This window comes from Diabrotica virgifera, chromosome 6 (assembly GCF_917563875.1).
Source record: "Diabrotica virgifera virgifera chromosome 6, PGI_DIABVI_V3a".
In the NCBI taxonomy this organism is placed as follows: Eukaryota; Metazoa; Arthropoda; class Insecta; order Coleoptera; family Chrysomelidae; genus Diabrotica; species Diabrotica virgifera.
This window is the reverse complement of record NC_065448.1, coordinates 82,886,200-82,911,092: the sequence shown is the minus strand read 5'-3', so window position 1 is coordinate 82,911,092 and position 24,893 is coordinate 82,886,200. Positions and strand designations below refer to the sequence as shown.

At 35.2% G+C, this 24,893-nt stretch overlaps 1 protein-coding gene across 3 annotated transcripts in view; it reads right to left on the bottom strand.

The window, feature by feature from the left end:
* LOC114339997 (zinc finger protein 678-like) overlaps positions 1 to 24,893 on the bottom strand; it is a 111,482-nt gene that overhangs the window by 58,189 nt on the left and 28,400 nt on the right. Inside the window, exon 3 of one of the 3 annotated variants that reach the window (XM_050653453.1) lies at positions 18,279 to 19,733. The exons of the other annotated variants lie outside the window; for them this stretch is intronic. Coding sequence (XP_050509410.1) covers positions 18,286 to 19,733 — 1,448 coding nt within the window. The 3' untranslated portion in view covers positions 18,279 to 18,285. Of the gene's footprint in view, positions 1 to 18,278; positions 19,734 to 24,893 lie in introns of those variants that run through there. 3 annotated transcript variants of the gene reach the window in all.

Genomic DNA, 24,893 nt, shown 5'->3' with positions numbered 1-24,893 from the left:
AATATTACCATTCAGCTCAGGGAAATTGTTTAAATTATTTAAAATATCGAAATTATTATGTGTTACTATTTTAGCGTAAGACGGATTTCTTACAATAACTTCAGCTTCTTTAAATGATACATTTTTTTCAGACATGATCTTTTTAATTTTTAATTGTTCCTGGTATTTCGGGCAAATTTTTGATGCGGACTGATGGTCATGCTTTTCACAGTATATGCAGTAAGTGTCAGAAGTGCAATCGGTATCATCATTTTCATCGTGGGTTTGACCACGTTTTTTACATTTAGTTGTAGTGCTTTTACAGTATTTGGCTGTGTGGCCATATCGAAGGCACCTGAAACACTGAACTACAGGATATATGTAGGGCTCTACAGCAAATCTCACCAAATCAATTTTAACAAATTTTGGCAAACTATTTCCTAAAAATGTCAAGACAATCATTTGCCTAGGGACAAACTGTGTCTCATTATCAGAATCAACTATCCTACGTTTCATTCTTTTTACATCTACAACTTTATGTTCACTTTCGATATTCTCCATTATATACTTTTCGGACAAAAATGTGTCAATTTGTCTGATAATTGCCTTTTTATGGTTGAAAAAAATAGGTATATACGCGATCAAATTGTTATCTTTTATTAATTTATGTCCTATAATGGCATTAGCAATATTATAAGATTTAAAAATAATTTTTACTTTATTTCTCCCGACTAATTTTATGTCAATAACATGTGTGTTAAAAGTAGTATTTTTAAATAAATAGTGCCCAACTTTAACAGCCGATAAATGACTTTTTTGATCAACCGGTTCAACGATAACATAGTACGGTCCGATGTCTGTCGAAATATATTTGTTGTCTAAATTATATATTTTATTATCAATTTCCATTTCGCCTTGTATATCTTTCTCATCTGGTGGGTCTTTTCCAGACGGGGGAGTACCCCCGTCGGAAGAGTTACTCATTATAATATTAAAAAACTTGTACTTACCTTAACTATGTGTTTATGAAATAACAAACCAAAATAAAATATCTACCTGCCTAAATTCGAGCAAAAAGTAATTAAGCGCGTGTAACAAAACCAACCTTACTGTTCGGAAGACACACTAATACTCCCACGTAATATTCATATCAGATCTTTTGTAACTGGAATATTATATGCGCCACTCATTTTTACGGCGTTTAGCGGTTATTTTTAAATTAAATGTATGAAGTTGAATACAATATGCTTTATAAATGGTCGGCGTTGTCGCATTATCTCCCAAATTATTTAGTGTCCATCGAATGTACACTAGATTTTTATTCTACTCGAAATAGATTGAAAAAAAATATTGAGATGACCGGTAAATGAACTCGGATTGCCCGTTGCCAGAGCAAATTTAGCGTCGTAACCTCTACAACTACATAAACCAATTCGGGAATAATCGTTAATTAGATTATACTCTTGTAGCTTAATAACTTCTAAACGACTAAACCGATTTTGATCACTAAACATGAGTTTGAAACGTATTGTCAAGTAGTATCTGATGCATCTAAGGTCAAGTATAATAACCGAAGCTATTACAGGAATTATTGAGCTTGAAAAACCGTTTTTCCCACAAGAAATAGATTTGATCATACTTATGAAGCCTATAACTTAAAAATTAGAATTTTCCCGGATATGAGATAAGACACCGTTAGATTCGTCTAGAGTCCTTCTACAAACACTCAGTTAATGGCGCAATTCATAGGTTGAAATTTTAAGTAATTGTCGAAAAACCAAAATTTTCAAAGTTTAGTTTTCAGTTTTTCGGCTATACTGAGCCGTGTGTATTAGGGTGGGCCGAAAAAAACTTTTTTTTTTTATTTAGTATTGCTATACCGTGCAAAAGTTGCTACTAGGATAGAGTTTTAAATTATAAAAATAATTTTTCAAACTGGTTGATATCTTCCGGTCGCGCATTGGTCGAAAAGTTTAAAAAAATTGGTTGTTTTCGATTTTTTTTTAAAAACACAAAAATATTTTATCTCATTTTGCTATACAGCGTATATCATTCCTTGAGGGGTCAGGATTAAAATAAAGCAAAGAAAAAAAAGATATATTGACATATTCCGGTCGCGCATCGTCCATGAAATATTAAAAAATATCATTTTTTTGGCTATTTTCTTCTTGGAAAATACAACGCTTTTGATAACATAAAACCAATTTAACGGCCCTACTTTTCATGTTCCAGGCACAAGACTGAAATAAAAAAGTGGATAAAGAATTTTTGTGTTTTTAAAAAAATTTCCAAAACAACCAATTTTTTAAAACTTTACGACCAATGCGGGACCGGAAGATATCAACCAATTTTAAAAATTCTTTTTGTAATTTAAAACTCCATCCTAGTAGCAACTTTTCCGCGGTATAGTAACACGAAATAAAAAAAAGTTTTTTTCGGCCCACCCTAGTGTGTATGTCTAAAAATATGCCGTTTTGTACCTACCAAGTCCTACAGCTGGTTATGGGTGGTCAAAAGTCACAAACTACACCGGTTCTGAATCGGCCCTGACCACCTCTTCAAACAAAGAAAAAACAATTCAGATCGGTTTAACTTTTCCACACATACATACATACATATCCACAAACATTTTCCCTTTTTTAAATAGAAATTGAGTCATATTTCTGAGCTCGGTAACTTTTGAATGGTAGTATAACCGATTTTCAAAATTAGACATGCGTTGGAAAGGTAATGATCAGTACTATTCGAAGCCGGAAAGGTCGTACCTAAATTTTCGAAGTTTTTGGGAGTTTTGGGGACGAGAACGAAAAACAGACCCTAAATAGGAAGGGCCGTAAAATCCATACCCTTTTACCAAAGTGGCTGGTTGACATATGCATGGGTTTTCCTGAACTTTAAGATGGGAGTTGGCCCAATTTTCAATTCAGTCAGATTTAGAAAATCGAAAATTTCGTATATATGTACAGTGATGAGCGCGCTAATAACCGGCAAAATAGCGTAAAAGATGGAAAACATAATACATTGCGCAACAAAAAGAGATGAAACTAGTGGAGATGGAAATGATCGTTATAAATGTATAAATTAACATTACATTACAGTTTCCCACCTTTAGACGTCTGTGACAGGAGTATTTTATAAAATTCTACTGTCACAATGACAGTTGTCATACTCTTCTGATTTGTCTAAAGGTGGGAAACTATGTAATTTAATGTTAATTTATACGTTTATAACGGTCATTTCCATCTCCACTAGTTTCATCTCTTTTTGTTTCGCAATGTATTATGTTTTCCATCTTTTGAGCTATTTTGCCGGTTATTAGCGCGCTCATCACTGTATATAGTGTCGCGTGTAGGGGGGTGTGGGTGTGCGCCACTGGCGAGAACTGCCGTTCTCTGGTAATATACACGAATTATACGACATATGATAGAAGCTTGAAACAAATGACTGTGAATGAAAAGCCCCTATTAGTGGAGTGTGTTTATAGTTGAATCCATCAAGTGCAATAGGGAACTTGCACATAAAAATATTTTTGCATAAAATTGTTAATTTATGTTTAGAAGTGATAAATTCAAAATATTACGTCTTAACAATTAATAGTGTACGTGCAACAACTGCTTATAATTCCGCGCCCGAAATTACCGTTTCAAACAACTTTAAAAGCGCGCACTTGGGTCTGACGTCACCAACCATGATATTTACCACTGTTCTCGTTTGGCTAACCGCCTAGTGCCAGACGTGCACTCTGCAGATAATATCTTGTAAAGATTTTCATGCATTCATAATATTATTTTTAGTTTAGGGAAATACATTTTTATTTTACAACATAGGTATCTCAAATGCCAAATTATATTATAAAGTTTGAACAAAATTAACTACCTACATTAATATCATATTTCTTAAAAAATGTAAGTACATAGATACTACTAAAAAATTACTTATAAAAAGAAAAAGAAAGAATATTTTATTATAATATATAAATATATATTTAGTTTAAAATATGAATTTCATTCTCACGTAAAGAAATAAAAAATATTTTATGGATGAAACTTTATTTTATCAAATTTTTATTCCATTTATTTTTAATAATTATCAGATCCAAATAGATGCGGGAAAATATTTACACTCCGAAAGTCTTGTGCTATACTAATCAAACTGTCAGTAAGACCTGCGTCATATTCTATCCAAATACATGTAAATTTTGAATTATGTTTAAAGTGTGTATCTGGTACGCAAAATCAACACTTTTTTTTCAAATAGAAACATTATTTTTCAACTGTACTTTTGCATTGTACATTGTAACATTGGTTATTTGGTTGTCTATTGGTTATTAAATGTTCCAAATATATGTACTTCTGGTCGTAATATTTTGTAATAAACAAAACTAAAACCTATAATTTATAAATATTTTAAATTCATAACTAAGAAGAAAGAAAATAAAAATAACTTAAAAATAAACAAAACTTTTAGTAATAAAAGTCAGAGTAACTAAAAACTATTGTTATAAACAATTTAAACGTGTTTATTAATAATACTTATAATAGGTACTTACTTATTTGCCTCCTCGCATTTCTCCAATAGAATAACTTTCACTGCTTTTTATAAAATTTGCCACCATGAAGAAATCAACTACTACTGTAGATTGTCAGATTAACTTTTTGAAAAACCCTAGCCAGTCATATTATACATTTAAAAACACTACTTTATAAAGTAGTGTTTGAAACATTCAGTTTGAAACTAAATATACTCATTATGGAACTATACAAGAACACAAATACCTTGAAATTTCCAATTAAATAATATGATTAAAATGGAATTAATACAATCCCCAAAACAACCTTTTTTGAACTTTTATTTACAATCAACTTCTACATGAGAGTTTTAAGTAAACGTGAATGAATTTGTAAATAATTTCGAAATATCCTGGCGGTTTTGTTGTCGACTCATAGAAATCTAGCAGGTAGACGTGGGTCGTGACGTCAGACCCGTTTATGCGCCTCTGAAGAAATTTGAATTTTATAGCTTTTTCAATGTCTCGTAATAAGCCTATGGGTTAACAGTATTTGTTTTTTTTGCATGCATGCGTTTTATGATCATGTTACCTTATATTTTTTAATATTATTTTAATATTTAAAAATATATGCAAGTTCCCTATTACTTGCATTTGCATTTGCACTCCGCACCGGCTTACGAGGGTTAATAAGGGTTGGATTAAGCCATAATTTAGGATTTGATGTAGTGAAAAATATAATATTATTTTTAGCATGTGAACAATTTACCATTCTTATGATTAAATTATTTAAAACAAATTTCACAGTTGTTGTAAAGCTGTTTTCTCCAGTATATACTCTACAACGTTTTCAAACTATCTTCTTCCAAAAACTTCTTAACCACTTTCATATGGTGATGCACCCGTGTTCATCATGCTTGACTGTCCGTTACGTACGGTGATGCATATGGTTGCATCATGAGCTTGCGTTCGCCATATAGGTACGGCGCACAGTGGTCCAAAATCCCGAAAAGTTGGCCAAAAGTAAAAAAAAAATTCAACGTTTCGAGAATACTATTATATTTTCTAAAAGAGAACCGAATTCCCTATTCAGTGATGGCAACCCTAGAGCTATATCTCGTATATCTGAATTTCCAGTTCAGTTCAAAGTTGATCTTTTAACGGAACAGAAGCGCAGTTAAGTATAAAGGAATATTTTATACGCACAGTCAGGCCCGGACTGGGCCGCCGGCCCACCAGCCCGCGGGCCGGTGCGCCTTTTGCCTTGGTTAGTATCTATCTATTAAAAAAATTAAACGCTGAAAAAAAATTTTTGAACCTTTACACAAAAATGATGCAGCTATCATTCCCCTAAAAAATGTTTTTACTTGCTTCTGATTTCGTCGTTTGGCACCGAAGGCGCACCATAAACCTACATACAGTCGGAAAAATGAAAGAATACCCATGAACGAACATATAAAACACGCTGTATTTTTCTGTAACCGTGTCACAAAGAAAATTGCCCAGCGCAAGTACATGTAATAATAATTATTACATGTACTTGCGCTGGCCAATTTTTTGTATGACACGGTGACAGGAAAATACAGCGTGTTTTATATGTTCGTTCATGGGTATTCTTTCATTTTTCCTACTGCAATAAAGCCAGTGGGTACATCAAAATACCAGATATCAGATAATCAAATAGCTTAGATACGATACGCGGCGCCCTCGAAGACCATTTTTACTATTAGGGCGCCTTTCGTAGGTTCATTAGCCGTTGTTTCTATTGTAATAAATAGCTTAGATGCGACTCGCGGTGCCCTCGAAGACTATGTTTGTGATTCGGGCGCCTTTCGTGGGTATCAATTTCCGCTGTTTCTATTATAAAAATAGCTTAGATGCAACGAGCGGCGCCCTCTAAGACCATTTTTACGATTGGGCCACCTTTCGTGGGTATCAATTGCCGCTGTTTATCAAATAACGGATATATATGCGAAAGCACTACGCGTCGCATCTAAGCTATTTTGTTATCTGATACCTGATCTCTTGATCAACTCCTTCACATCCTCGGATATCGGACCAATCAAGCCAAGAGCATCCACAAAAGATTCCTGATTTGAAAATCTTTTTAGATCGCTATCTTCATCTTTCCGTTTCTTCCTTTTGCTCGTTAGTTCAAAACTCACATATTTATGGAAGCTGAGCGATTGTTCTTCCAAACCAGTCCAGCTTATGACACTGTTTAGAAGTGATGTTGAAACCAGCGAGAGGTCCAGAAAGGATTCACTATTACTTCTTACGAACGTAGGTGACTTACCGTTATTTAGCACGGTAAGCGCCATGGCGTGGATCCATTCTGATAGGTATTCCCCTCTCGAAGCGGGACGTTTGGTGAAAAATAACAATTGTACGCCAGCCGGTCTACAACTTATGCTTTAACATACCTATTAACATTCTTAACAGAGTGTCTGGTGATTCCAATACCTCAGTTCACCACGTATATGGTCACGTCAGATCTCCTATCTTTAACGATTTTCTGTCGAAAGACCAAATGTCATACCTTCCCTTCGTGCGAGTGCCTCTTCAACGTCGTGAGCGGCCCTCGCCTTTCCCACATTTATTTAAAGGAACTGCGTATTAGATGGTTCTTATCTTTCTAACTTACTTACCCATACGCTGTCTGATTCCTGGTCCTAGGTGTTTTCACCCACCCTTTCTCATCGCTTGTGGCAGGGTGTCTCTTGAGGCCCCGCTTTTCCATGATCAGTTTTTTACACTCCGGGCACTGTAAGCTGTCGGCACTGTGACTAGATTCTTAAAAAGTGAGGGAAAAAGTCGTCTCACTACTGCACTCTCGTGACTGGTTCCCCCTCCTTACCACATCTGTAGTAGGAGTCCTGCCTGTTTTCTCTCTTGCAGTCCGTTTTACTATGCCTGAACTGCAGGCATCTAAAGCACCCCTGGACACGCAGTCTCTCTCGTATCTTGCATGAGTTCCAGCCAATAGGTATATGTTCTCTTTCCAGTGCCTTCTTATCTGCGATACGTGTCAGTCCAACCGTGACGTTTGTGTTCTCTATTTCCCTTATACAGACGAGTTTGACGTCGTCAGGCTCCCTGCTGCCGGTGTACCTCCGAACTTGTCTCAGGATTTCTACCTTGGGACTCCTCCGTCTATATCAAATAGGTAGGTACACCGGACAACCTCTACTGCGTTTCCCTCCGTGCGGGCCACGATAGTCTTCTTCAGGCGCTCGGTCTGTTCTTTCCCTGTCACTTCGATGATGAGGTCCCCTCTTATGCCTTCTTTAGTGCTTTTAACGCTAATCCCCTTCTTCCTCGTGTCTACGCTACCCTTGATTTGCTTTAGCAACTCGGCGTAGGATTTTCTGCCTCCCTTCACGATCACCTGCTACGCCTCCACTCTCCTTTCCCCGAGTTCATACTCCTCAAGCGCGCGGTGGAGGTCCACACCCATAAAGGTGAGTTCCAGGAGCTTCCTGAGGTTGCTACCTCTGTAGCCTCCACTACTCTTAGGTATGCCGCACTGGTCTCCATATCTTTCCTCAATTTATAAATAATTGCCAGTAGTCTGTCGTTCCCGTCCCTTTCAATCACCCTTGTCTCTACGGGGGACCATGAAAATAGTCTGACGGTTTCCTCGGTTCTCTTCCCTCTGACTCTTCCTTGTAATTGTAGTCATAGTATTAGGTTGGCGGTACTGCACCTCTCCTGGTGTGTTTGCACCTCCTGCACATATTCCCAGTTCATGTTTTTTCCTTATCAGTTCGTGGAACCTTTCCTCCTCACCGAAAAGTCCATGTTCCATGACCACTACCAAGTCGCCTGCAAGTTTATTCCCTCTTCCCGGTTTAGCGACCTTATAGTGATCCTCTTCCAATTCGACTTTATAATGTCCTTTATTTTTTCAAAGCCCCTTTCCCCCGAGTTCAGGACCGTTGCGATCAATTTATCTCTCCTTCACTAAGATTTTCGGGGAAGAACTCGTGGAAATCCATCTGTGTGGACACTCGTACAGTCTCCCTAGTCGTTTATTTCCTCACCGGTTTTCTACACTATTCTATTTCGTTTCTTAATGCTGCCGAGGGCGACTTGTCTGAAAGTAACCTCCATGTCTTCGGTGACTCTCTTAAGGTTTTGTACCTCATTCTTGATCTCGACCTTAATGTTTGTTTGGTCGGACATTAGTTTCACTAAATTATTTGTAACGCTGGTAAGCTTCTCCATTGCTCTTACCATGGCCGTTATGTTCGAGCTCTCCTCCTTCTCTTGAAGTCTCTAGGTGTTTTCTCCCCAAGTGAGGAGCTCCTTTGCAAGGTTGTCTCCTCTGGAAGATCCGTCTTGATCAGGTCGCTACCCCTGACTGGAGATCTTCCAACAGATCTTCTTCCGAAGATCATAGTCTCCTCCTTCCTCTTCGCTGAGTACTTTCTCTTTGTTCCCTTTACTACAATGAACACCTTATCATCTCATTCATAGCTTGTTCCAGCTGCACCATCACTGGTGACTCGCTCCATTATCCCTTCGTTTTGTTGTTTACCTTTTTCCTGCATGATTAAATACTTGTCGATAGGACAGCTCAGTGGGACTAGCGGCTGACCGCCACTTCACTTCGCCGTGAGGTACGTGAGTTCGAGCCCAAGCCAGGTCATCGGAAAACAAAAAGGCTAACGTGTCAGTATAAAATTCTAAATATGAATCTGGCGCTTAGACTGGAATCTGATCGGCTCATGAGGGAGCAGTACGGCAAGGGATAAGGGCTTGCTTCTCGGTGATACTCCCCCATAGATCCCTACCGGAAGGGCGTTAACGCCTAAAATACCGGTGTATACATACATTACATACTTATCCATATAGTTCCCACGAGTAGGGGCGAATTATACTGTCTGGCGAGGCAGTGCGCCCTTGCCAACGTTAAGGCTTGAATTACAAAGTAGTTTCACCAGTTCTTCGAGAGCTTCGTTTGCGACCGTCTGACGTTAGGCCATTCACCACTTAGGCACGGATCGCCTGACAACGTGTGTGGTTGCGGATTTTTTATCGAGGTTTACTCTTATGCTTTATGGAATTTAGTAAAAAATTTGAAAAAATTCAAAAGGTGACTTCTGTTGAACACAAATCATCATGATTTTGTTAAATGTTTTTGAACCAATAGATTCTTTTGTAGTAGCAAGTAAAAATTACTCACACTTTTCGAAAATTGTTTTGGAGTCTTTAGAGAGTATCAAAGAGTGTAGCAGAGTAAAACAGATACTGGGAAACTGAAGCTATATTTTTGTGGAATCTTAATATGATTTACTATTCTCAATAAAAATAGTAAATTATTTTATGGATTTAAATTAAAATTAGTAATATTCATTTACTTTACACGCATTAAGATTTCAAAAAAGTTTGATGTCAAAGCTTAAGAGGGAGGTCTGGCGCCATTGTTTAGTTAGATATTAGATTGGCGCCTTTTTTAGAATTTGGGCTGGCGCCTTTTTTATAATTTGGGCCTTTTTTATGAGCCAGTCCGGCCCTGCGCACAGTCCTGTGCGTGTGTCTCGAAAATGAAGTGCGCAAATTCAATTCTGCAAAATGGAGGATATTTGTGGATCCATCTTTAATAAAAGCCGATAATTTATTTATTTATTTATTTATTCACGGGCAAGCCTTATTCAGATATAAATATTATATAACATTAATGTTAACCAATTATATAACATTAATTATCATAATATAACATAACAAAGTGGTTTGAGAAAAAATAATTCTATGAGTAGTACAGTTACAAAAAAGAAAAAAAAAAGAATAAGATAACATTAGGTCATAGGTCAGTACAATTACAAACAAAAGATATCACCTAAATCAATTCAGAAATGTTCCAAGGTATAACGGTTTTGAGTTATCTAATACATACAGGTCATGTAACACTAATCACAATACAAAAGCTCTGGCCGAAAATATTAAAAAGTTAGGGAAGAAATATGGTTTTTAAAGCGGGAAACTGATATATTAAAGTTCTAGGAATAAATGTGTTGTAAGAATAATTGAATCTATGAAAAGAGACATAAAAGGTTTGCACCTGCCTAGTCGAACGACTGGGGACAAATAGAGATATTTTGGAGAGAAGCTCGGGGCAGTTACACAGCCCGTTGATAATTTAAATAAAATTATTAAGTCTCTTTGTTTTCTGCGTACCTCAAGAGGAGGTAAGTTCAGTATACGCTCTAATACAGAATAGTCGTAGTATACATGCATCTTAGTGGCAGTATATCTCAGAAAATTGTGTTGGACAGCCTCAAGTTTCAGTTTATGAGTAAAGTAATAGGGGGACCAAATTGTGGAACAGTAATCGAAACGAGATCTAACCAGGGAGAAATAAAGGGATTTAATAGCTGAGATGTTTGTAAAGTCTCTGGTGGTTCTCTTTATAAAGCCAAGCATCTTCATAGACTTCTGTATTGTACTGGAAATGTGTGATTTATAGCTAAGGGCGGAGTCAATGATCACACCTAGATCCCTAGTTTCAGAGGCAGAATGTAAGGTTAGATTATTTATACTATATTCGAATATCAAAATATTTGTATATGTGTTATATTTAGTATATTTTAAGATGAAATTAAGTAATAAGAGAGTATATATTTTGAAAAAATTAAATTTTCAGATAGGCAAATAGTTATATATTCCATCGAATTCCAAGATGTTACTACAATCATCTTTTAGCTTATATTTCTCCCTTTAAGATTAAAAAAATTAGCTGCCACTATCTGCCCCTTTGGTTTTGCGATAATTTTTTGAACAAGCGCTCTCCGCTATGAGTTTCAATATGAATCGTTAACAACGCAGAATAAACAGATCATACCGCAGCATTCAGGTAGTTGTTATGACTGTAGATCTTTAGTTATTTCAGTATCATAGGTTAAAATCAGAGATAAAAGGGTCAGGTACAGTATTGTTGACAAATAAAGTAAAAATTTTGTTTTGACTTTCATATGATTAATAATCGAATTTAACGTTGGAATAAAAAATCAGACATTGCATCCGCCATTTTGTTTTTTGAAATTTCGATTTCGGATTCGTAATCAGCACCCTCAAAAACCCCCGGATATCAAATTTCGAGGTATTACATATATTTAAAATACATAAACCCGCCATATTACATCCGCCATTTTGTTTTTTGCAATTTAGACTTCGGATTCGTAATTAGCGACCTCAAAAACCCCTGGATGCCTAATTTCATACAAATCAAAAAAAGCTTTCATATTTTGGCCATCTTTTCGGGTTTTTGGACCACTGTGCGGCGGTGCAGCCGTCTGCATCATATTTAAGGAATTTTTGTTCGAAACGAATGTTCTTATTCAAATCTAAAGGTGGGGAAACCGACCTTTTAACTAGATTGTGATACTGTATTTTACCCGATAACGGTCAGCGCGCGAATCCGTATATAGGTGCGACTTGCCGTAAGACGGTCCGGCGCGAAGGGGATAAATCAAATTAAAACATTTCACACTTCTAAAGGCGGGTATACATATGCGCTCTGCTCGGTGTGCGAGCCGCTCGCGCGCAGCATGTTCGTCAGATTAGTACGTGTTTTCAAGTGGTGCACAAACGGCACGCACACGGCGCACCACGATCTAACTTCTGTCGGTTTTTCAACAAACGTTTTGATGGTTCGCAATAGTATTTGGACGGGTTTGCGAGTGGTTTGTTGGTTTTGGCGCGCCTGAGTTGAAGGAAATATCAAACTTATTGATGTTTACCGTGGAAAATCATTATTGTGGGATCCTTAACAAAGAACCATTTAAAGAAACAACTTAAAGCCGATATCTGAAGGGAAATAGAAGCTAAAATAAAAAATATACATGCGGACCAATGTAAAAAAGGTAATTTCATTGTTGTCTTCTTACCGGCGTGAGAAATACAAAATAAGATTTACTATTTTATTTGGGCATAAGCCACAATTCGAGTTTGAAATCAAGTTTACTTGACGTTTCGACTTGCACTTCGGAAATAGTTATCAATATCAAAAAAACATTCATAAACTAAAAATTTAACTTTGTTTCTGGTGAAGCAACGCAGTTGGAACAAGCAGATATATTATGTGTCACCGGAAAGCGAAATAGGTAGGGTAGACTGGGTACGGTTGTAACAATTTTTCTTTAGTGCTTCATAGCACAGCTATTATAGCTGTAAGCAACGATCAAAGTCTTTGATGTGAAGTAATATTCATTTGTTTTTAAATTAATGTCAAAACCTATAGCTCAAGTAAAATAGTACGGGGGGAATATGTCATTTAAATAAGTGTGTGCGATTGTTACAACCGACCCCATACCAGGGGCGGTTGTAACACGAATAGGGGACAGTTGTAACAATCAAAAATAATACATAAATCACACATATAAAATCAGTTTTATTATTTTTAATCATATTTATTAATCAAAAATACCAAACAAGATCAAAATCAAATTTATTAATAAAAAATATCAAACAAAATCTGAGTTTAAACAAATTATAATTTCCTATATTTAATCAGACTCATCACAGTTGTGGCATATATAATATCTACTTCCATCAGTATACACGCCACGTGAGACCCTTGTTTGCAGCTACCTTGGCATTGAATCCAACTGTCTCCAGATCGACTCACTGAATAGGTCTCTAAGCAAATAAGACAATAATATTCTTCTTCTGATGGTGTATTAATCTTCATTTTCTTCGCTTTTCCTTTCCCTTTGTTTTTGATTACCTTTCCAGTAGATGATTCGAGTACTTTTTTCTTTGTTCGTCTATTTTTCGACCGTTTTTGTCGCTCTTCATACTCCTTTCTAGCAGCTTCCTTTTCTGGAGTATCTGTGTAGATAGCAGACTTTTTGGTTTTTCGACCTCTGTTTCCTAGTTTTCTAGGTGGAGCTTTAGGGTAAGGCCGTAAAGTCTCAGGCGAGAAGACAGACTGCTTGCTTGTAGACGGTTCTGATGGCTGACACAAAACAGCATCACGAGGAGAGATGTCCGATTCCAGATTCACTGTACCAGCTTGCCATTCTTGGCTAGGTTCTAGAGATGTTTGTCTAGGCGGTGTTATTGTTGCTTCGAGCTCGGATATTTCAATTAGTGTGAGCATTTGACGGTCAATGGATGTTTCCTTTTTAGGATCACTGTTAGTAAATTCTTTAGTTGAAGCTCTAGTTTCGGGCTCAGTGGGGCTTACTGCGCTGGATGAAGGTGAATCCTCCTTCAGTAACGAAGGTAATAGTGATTCGTCATCAGGTGCAAGTCTAATGCTATGTTGATTAGAAATGCCCACCTCTTCAGTAGCATTTGGATTAGGCCTGCCTGTCGCGAACGATGGCGCAGAATCAATTACTTGAAACAAATCGCGGTTGAATGGGAAGATCCCTCTCTTTCGAAATCCGGCCTGGATATTCACCTGCGTGAAAACAAGTGGCATTGCGATAGTTACAATATCCGGTATGTCGTAAATAGTCATGACTTTTCCTGGGTGATTTCGCATCCAGGCATCACAGGCAGTATTAATGGCTTTTTTGAAAGGCCCATAAACGGATCTATCTAAGGGCTGTAGCTTGTGAGAGCAGTGGGGCGGAAATGACAGTAATACTATCCCATTATCTTCGCAAAAATCTAAGGAGTTGATATGTATATGGGGCGAATGATTGTCTAGCACTAATAATATCTTATGCGACAAAGAGGCATTCGTATGTTTTTGAAAATGTTTAAGAAATATAATGAATGACTTTTCTTGCATCCACCCTGATGGATTACTGGCACCGATTGATCCCACTGGTCCGTCTCTAATGAAATACTCTTGATATCTAATTCGAGGAAACACGAACATAGGTGGAATGGCGTTGCCTAATGCGTTAGCTGCAAATGCTAGTGTGACCAAAGAGCCTCGTTCAGCAGAAGTAATTGCGCCCACCTGCCTTGTGCCACGTCTTGCAACAACCATGTCAGGCTTATGTACTGTAGTAACGCCGGTTTACAATTAAAATTACTGTTACAACCGTCCCCATGAAAATCGTTACAACCGTCCCCACCCCCCCATTTTGATAATAATACTGTCGCAAGCACGAAGTAGCATAACCTATACAAAAACATATATGCTTATTATAATCTCTAAACTGCGACGATTATATAAGCATATTTTGAAATACGTGACAATATTAATATTTAAGTTATAACAGAAAGAAATTCGTCAAAAATACTTACTTTTCGTTGACAAAACACAGTAGGTCTCACTGTAAGTGTAATTACCGCGCGAAAGGTGATGCAGCACTGATAATCGTGTCGGGACACGTTGTCTGCGTATTCCTTCCCTTGTGCCCCTCGCCTACCATACACAGTTTCGATAATATTCGAGTTGTTACAACCGTACCCTGTTACAACCGTACCCAGGCTCCCCTAACGCATAACTTGGAAGAACCTACAGTTTTCTAACTTCGTGTTTGGTGAAGCAACGCAGTTGAAACAAGCAGATATATTATAATTGTGTCACCGGAAAGCGAAAAAGGTAACGCACAACTTGGAAGAGCCTATAGTTTTCTAACTTCGCTTCTGGTGAAGCAACGGAGTTGGAACAAGCAGATATATTATAATTGTGTCAAAGGAAAGCGAAAAAGGTAACGCACAACTTGGAAGAGCCTATAGTTTCCTAACTTCGCTTCTGGTGAAGCAACGAAGTTGGGACAAGCAGATATATTATAATTGGGTCACCGGAAAGCGAAAAAGGTAACGCACAACTTGGAAGAGCCTATAGTTTTCTAATTTCGCTTCTGGTGAAGCAACGGAGTTGGAACAAGCAGATATATTATAATTGTCTCAACGAAAAGCGAAAAAGGTAACGCACACCTTAGAAGAGCCTATAGTTTTCTAACTTCGCTTCTGGTGAAGTAACGGAGTTGGAAGAAGCAGATTTATAATTAAGTCACCGGAAAGCGAAAAAGGTAGCGCACAACTTGGAAGAGCCTATAGTTTCCCAACTTCGCTTCTGGTGAAGCAACGGAGTTGGGACAAGCAGATATATTATAAGTGTGTTACCGGAAAGCGAAAAAGATAACGCAAACTTAAAAGTGCCTATAGTTTTCTAACTTCGCTTCTGGTGAAACAACGGAGTTGGAACAAGCAGATATATTATAATTGGGTCACCGGAAAGCGAAAAAGGTAACGCACAACTTGGAAGAGCCTATAGTTTTCTAACTTCGCTTCTGGTGAAGCAACGGAGTTGGAACAAGCAGATATATTATAATTGTCTCAACGAAAAGCGAAAAAGGTAACGCACACCTTAGAAGAGCCTATGGTTTTCTAACTTCGCTTCTGGTGAAGCAACGGAGTTGGAACAAGCAGATTTATAATTAAGTCACCGGAAAGCGAAAAAGGTAACGCACAACTAGGAAAAGCCTATAGTTTCCTAACTTCGCTTCTGGTGAAGCAACGGAGTTGGGACAAGCAGATATATTATAAGTGTGTTACCGGAAAGCGAAAAAGATAACGCACAACTTGGAAGTGCCTATAGTTTTCTAACTTCGCTTCTGGTGAAACAACGGAGTTGGAATAAGCAGATATATTATAATTGGGTCACCGGAAAGCGAAAAAGGTAACGCACAACTTGGAAGAACCTATAGTTCTCTAATATTGTTTCTGGTAGTTTTCTGGTTGTAGGAACAAGCAGATATGAAGCATTGAAATGATTACAATGAAATCTTCTGTTAGTGATCCCATAGTACAGGGGTGGTCAATCTCCTTAATAGTCCGAGCCACTTTTCGCAAATTGAAGTTTTTCGCGAGCCGCAATCAAATACGTTTTCAAAAAGTATGTAAAGAAAGTATTTACAATTTTTTTAACAGAACTTTTACTTACTGAAAACCGAAATAAAATTACGAAATATTAAAACCTAATTACATTTTTGTTTTCCTTCTTTTGATAATTCTTTACAATTTGCTGATTAATATGTGGCAGTACTTCTCAGTAATTCTATTAGATGCTGGTTAGTTATTACTGTTAGGTGTTAGGATTTCACGAATTATAAAATGGAATAAAATGGTCCACACAAGTACGTTGTTCCTAATATGGAAATAATTCGACAAGCATCCTTTTTTAGGGTACCTACTTGGATTCTGCTACAAATTTTCAAAATTCGGTATTCGGCGTCGACTTATAGTGTTATTTTCGAGTTTGATCTGGAATTTTGTTACAAAGTCTTTCATGTTTGTTGTCAGTAATTTAAAAGACATTTTGAAACACATATAGAAAGATAATAATTTTTTTAAATCGTATCTAATACAAAATTGAAAAATAACTCGGGTACAATCGAGAGCCACAAGTAATCCTTCAAAGAGCCGCATGTGGCTCGCGAGCCGCACTTTGGCCACCCCTGCCATAGTAAATAACGAGGAAAAACCTCATGATTTGATCCCGACAAGGTAAACATTTGGTCTTACATTTAGTTTACTCTCAAAATCAACACGAAACGTTTGAAATATTTTATTAGAGATATTTTTATCTGTTTATTTGGAACGTCAAATAAACTTGATTCAAACTCAAACTGTGGCTTATTCCACATAAAATAGTAAATTGCATAAGATGCCACAAGAAAATTAGGTCTGGATCCCGCGTATGAAAAAAAAGTTGATTAATAGCAAGCTGAAAATTTGTTAATAGCGTAAGGGTGTCAAGTCGGATAAAATTTGATATATGGGAACAGGGGCAGTTTTAATTGTGGAACAGGTTAAAAATTTGGAACGGTCAGACCACGAAAACGGCACATTTATTTTGTCCGACAGAACATACTTAAACTCTCCGAACAGAGATTAAACTCTCATGCAAAAATCAGACTGCTATTTATCACCTGTCATAATTCCTGTCATTTGACATATTCTACATGTTCCACTCATTAAAACGCCCATTTGGTGATAAATAGCAGTCTGATTTTTGCATGAGAGTTTAATCTCTGTTCGGAGAGTTTAAGTCTGTTCTGTCGGACAAAATACATATGCCGTTTTCGTGGTATGGCCGTTTCAAATTATTAACCTGTTCCACAATTAAAACTTCCCCTGTTAAAGTGTTCCCATATATCAAAGTTTATCCGACTAGACACCCTTAAGCTATTAACAAATTTTCAGCTTGCTATTAATCAACTTTTTTTTTTCATATGCGGGATCCAGACCTAATAGTTTCAGAACAATACAAAAATAAGATGTATGGTTCTTTTCATGAGCATTTTTCAGTGCGTCACAGTTTTTAGATTTCTCTCTAACGCATTAAATTGTATGTGACAGAAAAAAACGCACGTCGCTGATTACATTTCGCCGGTGACATTTATAACATTTAATCTAGTTGTCAATAGATGGCGCTAATAATATAATATTAAATAATATTATATTATTCTATATAAAAAAAATTTAATCTGTACAATTTATAAGACTATACAAATCAAAGAAAATACCATTTTATAAATGCAATAAACACAATTGATTTGTTTTTATTCAAAATTACAAATAAAATGTGACAACTGTCAGATTTAACTATTATGTCATGTTAGAATAAATGTCATAAATGTGTATTTATCACGGACTAACCTTTTTTTCTATCATTTGTGACGCACTGAAAAATGCGCATTAAAAGAACCATAGTAGAAGTACAGGACAGAGACATGATTATCTACAATTACTAAACGTTCGTAAGTTTCCTCGGGATCGCAGAAGGTTCGTCAAAATGAAAAATTTTAACGAACAATAACCGCGCTACGAACGTGCGTCGCTCACACGGCGCTGAGTTCGCGGCGTGGATATCTATCTCCGCCTTAAGGTTTCTTCACAGTGTGAGTTCTTATATGATATTTCAAATGATGTGCTGCGCTAAACGATTTAAAACAAATTTCACACTTGTGGATTTTTTCTCCAGTGTGACATACAATATGTTGTTTCAAATTACCCGCCTGAGGAAACTCCTTAAAACAAATTTCACACTTGTACGGCTTTTCTCCAGTGTGTATTCTTATATGAACCTTTAAATTTCCTGCTGTACTAAATTGTTTATCACAGATTTCACACTTGTACGTTTTTTCTCCGGTGTGTATTTTCATATGTGTTTTCAAATGACCTATTTGAGTAAACTGCTTAAAACAAATTTCACACTTGTAAGGCTTTTCGCCAGTGTGTATTCTCGAATGACTTTTCAAAGTTCTTGATTCACTAAATTGCTTTAAACAAATTTGGCACTTGTAAGTTTTTTCTCCGGTGTGTATTCTCATATGTTGTTTCATATTTTCTTCTCGAGAAAACTCCGTAAAGCAAATTTCACACTTGTAACTTTTTTCTCCAGTGTGAAATATCATATGCTGTTTCAAATTACTTGCTTGAGGAAACTGTTTAAAACAAATGTCACACTTGTACGGTTTTTCTCCGGTGTGTAGTCTTAAATGAACCTTTAAACTTCCTGTTGTACTAAATTGTTTAAAACAGATTTCACACTGGTAAGTTTTTTCTCCGATATGTACTCCCATATGTTGTTTCATACTATATATTCGAGAAAACTGCTTATAACAAATTTCACACTTGAAAGTTTTCTTTTTATTGTGTATTGCCGCATGTTCTTTCATATTATCTAGTCGTGCAAACTGCTTAAAACATATTTCACACTTGTACGGCTTTTCTCCTGTGTGTATCCTTAAATGCTTTTTTAAATTCTCATCTCGACTAAATTGCTTTAAACAGATCTCACACTGGTAAGTTATTTCTCCAGTGTGTATTCTCATATGCTGTTTCATATTATATACTCGAGAAAACTGCTGCAAGCAAATTTCACACTTGTGAGTTGTTTCTCCGTTGTGTATTGTCATATGTTGTTTTAAATTATCTAATCGCGTAAACTGCTTAGAACAAATTTCACACTTGTATGGCATTTCTCCAGTGTGTAGTCTTAAATGAATCTTCAAACTTCCTGCTACACTAAATTGCTTAAAACAGATTTCACAGCTGTAAGACTTTTGTCCAGTATGCATTCTCGAATGAATTTTCAAATTATTTTTCTGGGAAAACTGCTTAAAGCAAATATCACATTTATATGGTTTTTCCCCAGTATGAGCTTTCATGTGTAGATTTAAATTATTTTTTCTGCCAAACTTCTTACCACAAATTTCACATTTTAGTGTTTTTTCTTCTGCAGTGTCATTAGTAAGTTGTTCTTCATTAGATGAATGTACTTCTATTGTTTTCATAATTTCCAAAGTGTCCGTCTCTTGGAGAAAGTCTAAAATAAAAACCGAAATATAAAAAAAGTTTAATGCATAAATTACAAAACAGAACATTTTTGAACATCAGTACCTATTGGAATGTTTATTTAATTTAGTATGGTAGATGATATATTAGTACGAATCTCAACTCTCATAAATAGATCATATTTCAATTTTGGTATGCACTTGTTCCATTTTATCTTTGCCCATGTGTCATGATTCATTTTCAAACAAGTTATATCAAAACATAAAGTGAAACTTACGTCGATGTGTAGTATCATTGATACGTACTGTCATGTCAGTGGTAATAATTAGCTGGTTATAATAAATGGCTATTATCCTGTGGATGTATTTTATAAACATAATTTATTGAAGTGTTTAATCTTTTTTCACTATTAGTGAGGAGATTGATGAACTGAATATTAACGAGAATAGAACGTTAATAAATAAATTAGAAAAAACAAAGTTAAACAGTAATCTCGAAAATAAACAAATAAGTTTTCATTCAGAACTATAGCTACACTCATAAATATTACTTGTCACTTTTCCTTAAAGAATAAATAGGTAAGATCAGGTGGGGTAAGTGTGTAGCAAAATATTAAAAAGTTAGTACATTTACATATCGCATTTTGAGACCAAGTAAGATTTGAAGCTATTATTGAATATGTATTACCTACAACTGCTTCATTTTATAACTTTTCACGGCAATGACGTCACCATATTTTAATTTTTTTAAACTATGTCCTTAGTACACACTTCCCGCTTCAAATGGGGGAAGTGTGGCTACAACTTATTTTTTTGTCATACATCAATAGAAATGGAATCTGGGTAAGTGTGTAAAAGCAGAATGTTCATTCTATCGTTAGCTATTTAAATATTCAACAAAGAATGCCGATGGTACTTGATGTTAAATGGCAGATCTCTCATGAAATGCGCACTTAACGTTAGGTTCAGACAGAATGACACTTTTCTAGTTAAATAAAAGCAAAGCGAATCTTGGTTTCAGTTGACCTTGTAAGCATTTGTATTCTTCTTTAACGAATCATAGATGGCGACACTAGTATACAGTGCGTCCATAAAGTAACGCATAAATTCATTATTTCGTAAACAGGCGACTTTAAGGAAAAATCCCGAAACAGGTCGATTTTTACTTTTAATTTCCGATTCTTTGGCATATATATCATACTAGTGACGTCATCCATCTAAGCGTGATGACGTAATCGATGATTTTTTTAAATGAGAATAGGGGTCATGTGATAGCTCATTTGAAAGGGTATTTAATTCTTTATTCCCTAATATAAACTTTAACATAATTATTTATACAAGGTGTTCAAAAAAACATTTTTTAATTAAAATAATTGAGACAAAAAGAAGAATGTATGTAATTTATCTAATTCAAAATACGTTTTAATGTTGTCAGAAAACAGGAAAAAAATGTTTATTTGACAAATAAATATTGTTTTTCTCTTATATTCAATGTTAAAGCTGCCGCCCACCTGCCTCTTGCCAGTTTGATCATTTCGTTTAAGCGGAAATCAATGTTTATTTGTCAAATAAATTTTTTTTCTGTTTTCTGACAGTAGTAAAACGCATTTTAAATTAAATAAATTACATACATTCTTCTTTTTGTCTCAAATATTTTAATTAAAAAATGTTTTTTGAACACCCGGTATAAATATCTATGTTAATGTTTATATTAGTAAATAGAGAATTGAATACCCTTTCAAATGAGCTATCACATGACTCCTATTCTCATTTAAAAAAATCATCGATTACGTCATCACGCCCAGATGGATGACGTCACTAGTATGATATATATGTCAAAAAATCGGAAATTAAAAATAAAAATCGACCTGTTTCGGGATTTTTCCTTAAATTCGCCGGTTTATGAAATAATGAATTTATGCATTACTTTATGGACGCACTGTATAACCATATTAAAATATATTTTGACTTTACACACTTACCCCGGATACACACTTACCCCACCTGACCTTACTTACTGGAAGTAATCAAATTAAGAGAGGGCAGTAGTTAGTCATTCTAACAATAATTATTATATTTTATAATAAAAATTACAATAACATATACAGGGTGAGTGGAGAGAAACGCGCCAAACTTTAAGACTGTATCATATACGTAAAAATAATCAAAAGTAACAAAAATCATAATGTTGTTATTAGATTTTCATTTGTTTCCGAGATACGGGGTGTTAAAATTTTTCTTACAAACTGACGATTTATTTATTGCTCTAATACCGGTTGAGTTGTGCAAGTGAAATTTGGTGGTTTTCAAGACATAGTTCTTGCGCATGTTTTGAGACACAATTAAGAATTTTATATTTACCATTGGCGCGATAAGGTAATGGTCTGAAATTTTTTAAAGATAAAAAGGGTACGCCTCTGAAATATTTCAAATTAAAAAACTATCTTGAATTCCTCGTTCAATTTGTGAAAAAAAAATCTGTCTTCCCTTTTTTTCATGCGACGCTTCGTTTTCATGCAAAAAATAGAATATCTTAACGCTTACAAAGTTTTCGACGAAGTGTCTATATGAATGTGTAGAAACTTATTTCGAATACTTTGTAAGCGTTAAAATATTTTATTTTTTGCATGAAAACGAAGCGTCGTATGAACAAACGGGAAGAAAGATTGTTTGTCAGAAATTGAACAAGGAATTCAAAAATAATTTTTAATTTGAAATATCTCAGTGGCGCACTATTTTTTTTTTCTTTGAAAAATTTCAGACCATTACCCGTACGCGCGCCAATGGTGAAAATAAAATTCTTAATTGTATTTCAAAATATGCGCAATAACTATCTCTTAAAACCCACCAAATTTCATTTGCACACTTCAACCGGTTTTAGAGCAATAAATAAATCGTCAGTTTGTAAGAAAATTTTTAACACCCCGTATCTCGGAAACAAATGAAAATCGAATAACAACATACGAGTTATTTTTGATTATTTTTACGTATATTATACAGCCTTTTAAAGTTTGGCACGTTCCTCCCCACTCACCATGTATACAGGGTGAGGCAGATAAAGGGCCTATTAGAAATTACTCAAGAACTAAACGTAAGAAAATCATGAAAATTGTTAAACAGGGGTTTTGAGGTGTGAGCTATTTAATGAAAATAGTTTGGTCTCTTTGCTACTTCCGGTTATACCGGAAGTTGATTGTAACTGCGTTTTTTTAAATGGGACACCCTATATATTTTTACATTTTTGGATTCTCCTCGATTTCTTCTTTCTTTAAATATAAGGTTTTGTAATATTATACAGGGTAGGTTAAAAGATAATTACGTTTTCTTATTAATTTCGTAGCATTATTCACACCCTGTAGGCTTGTAGTAGTTTGACATAATAAACTCTATTTATCTTCAAATGATTTTTAATATAGTCTTCTATTGTTAACAATTATTAGTATAGCTAAATTTTTCGTTTTAGTGTACAGGGTTGGTCGAAACACGGAATGAGTATTTTCTGAGTTTTCTTAAATGGAACACCCTGTATTTTAGTATTGTAATGAAATGTTGTTTTATGGTACATTTTAATTACTTAAGCACTCCCTATACCTAACTGCTTTAATTTGTGAGTTATTGGTGATTCAAGCAAAACATTAATTGCAACACAAAATATGTGAAATTGTATTAGGTTGGCCGTGAAAATATTCAATCACAAATAATTTTTTGGAAATAAATACATATTAATCTAGACTGATACTTAAAATTGCCAATAATGGTTGAACTGTCAAAATACCATCGAAGTTAGGATTGTTGGTGCGATTAACAATTAAGCACAAATTAAAGCAGTTAGGTATAGGGAATGCTTAAGAAATAAAAAAGTACCATGAAATATCATTTCATTACAATACTAAAATATAGGGTGTTCCATTTAAGAAAACTCAGAAAATACTCATTCCGAGTTTAGACCCACCCTGTATACTAAAATTAAAAATTTAGCTATACTAATAATTGCTAACAATAGTAAACTATATTGAAAATCATTTGAACATAAATAGAGTTTACTATGTCAAACTACTACAATCCTACAAGGTGTGAATATTGCTACGAAATTAATAAGAAAACGTAATTATCTTTTAACCTACCCTGTATAATGTTACAAAACATTATATTTGAAGAAAGAAGAAATCGAGGAGAATCCAAAAATGTCAAAATATACAGGGTGTCCCATTAAAAAAAAACGAAGTTATAAGCAACTTCCGGTATAACCGGAAGTACCAAGTAGATGAAAATATTTTCATTAAATAGATCAGTCTTCAAAACCCCATTATTTCAATTTTCATAATTCAGTTACCTTTAGTTCTCGAGATATTTCTAATAGGCCCTTTATCTGCCTCACCCTATATACACTCACCGGCACAAAAAACGGGCACCCCAAAAAATGGTTCATTTTTAATGACTTGTATTTCCTAAACCTGATATCCGATTTAAGTAATTTTTTAATATGTTATAGCCTTATCCTTTAACAATATCGCTGTAATAATATTGTTGCTCGACAGGTACATTATCATTGTATACAGGGTGTACGAATCAAACTGTGTTTTTTTCTCAAACTTTGGAACACCCTGTGGAATGTTCTAGCTTTTATAAAATACTGAAGTTAAAACCCAACTATAGCCTCAGGTTTTCTTAACATTCTGTTTTTTGATTTATTCGCTTATGTTGGATAATAAAAAAGTTAGGCACTTTAACAACTACCCTTGTTTTTCGTCAATACAGGGTGTTTTTAAATAAGTACGGCAAACTTTAAAGGGTAATTTTGCATGATAAAATAATGACAGTTTGCTTTACAAACGTATGCCCGCAAATGCTTCGTTTCCGATATAGGGGGTGTTGAAATTGTTCTTACCAACTGACGATTTATTTATTGCTCTAAAACGGTTTGTAACATGCAAATGAAATTTGGTAGATTTTAAGAGGTAGTTATTGCGCATTTTTTGGAATACAATTAAGAATTGTATATTCACCATTGGCGTGCATACGGGATATATCTAAAATGTTTATACCCGTATGTACGCCAATGGTGAATATAAAATTCTTAATTGTATGCCAAAAAATGCGCAATAACTACCTCTTAAGATCTACCAAATTTCATTTGCATATCACAAACCGTTTTAGAGCAATAAATAAATCGTCAGTTTGTAAGAACAATT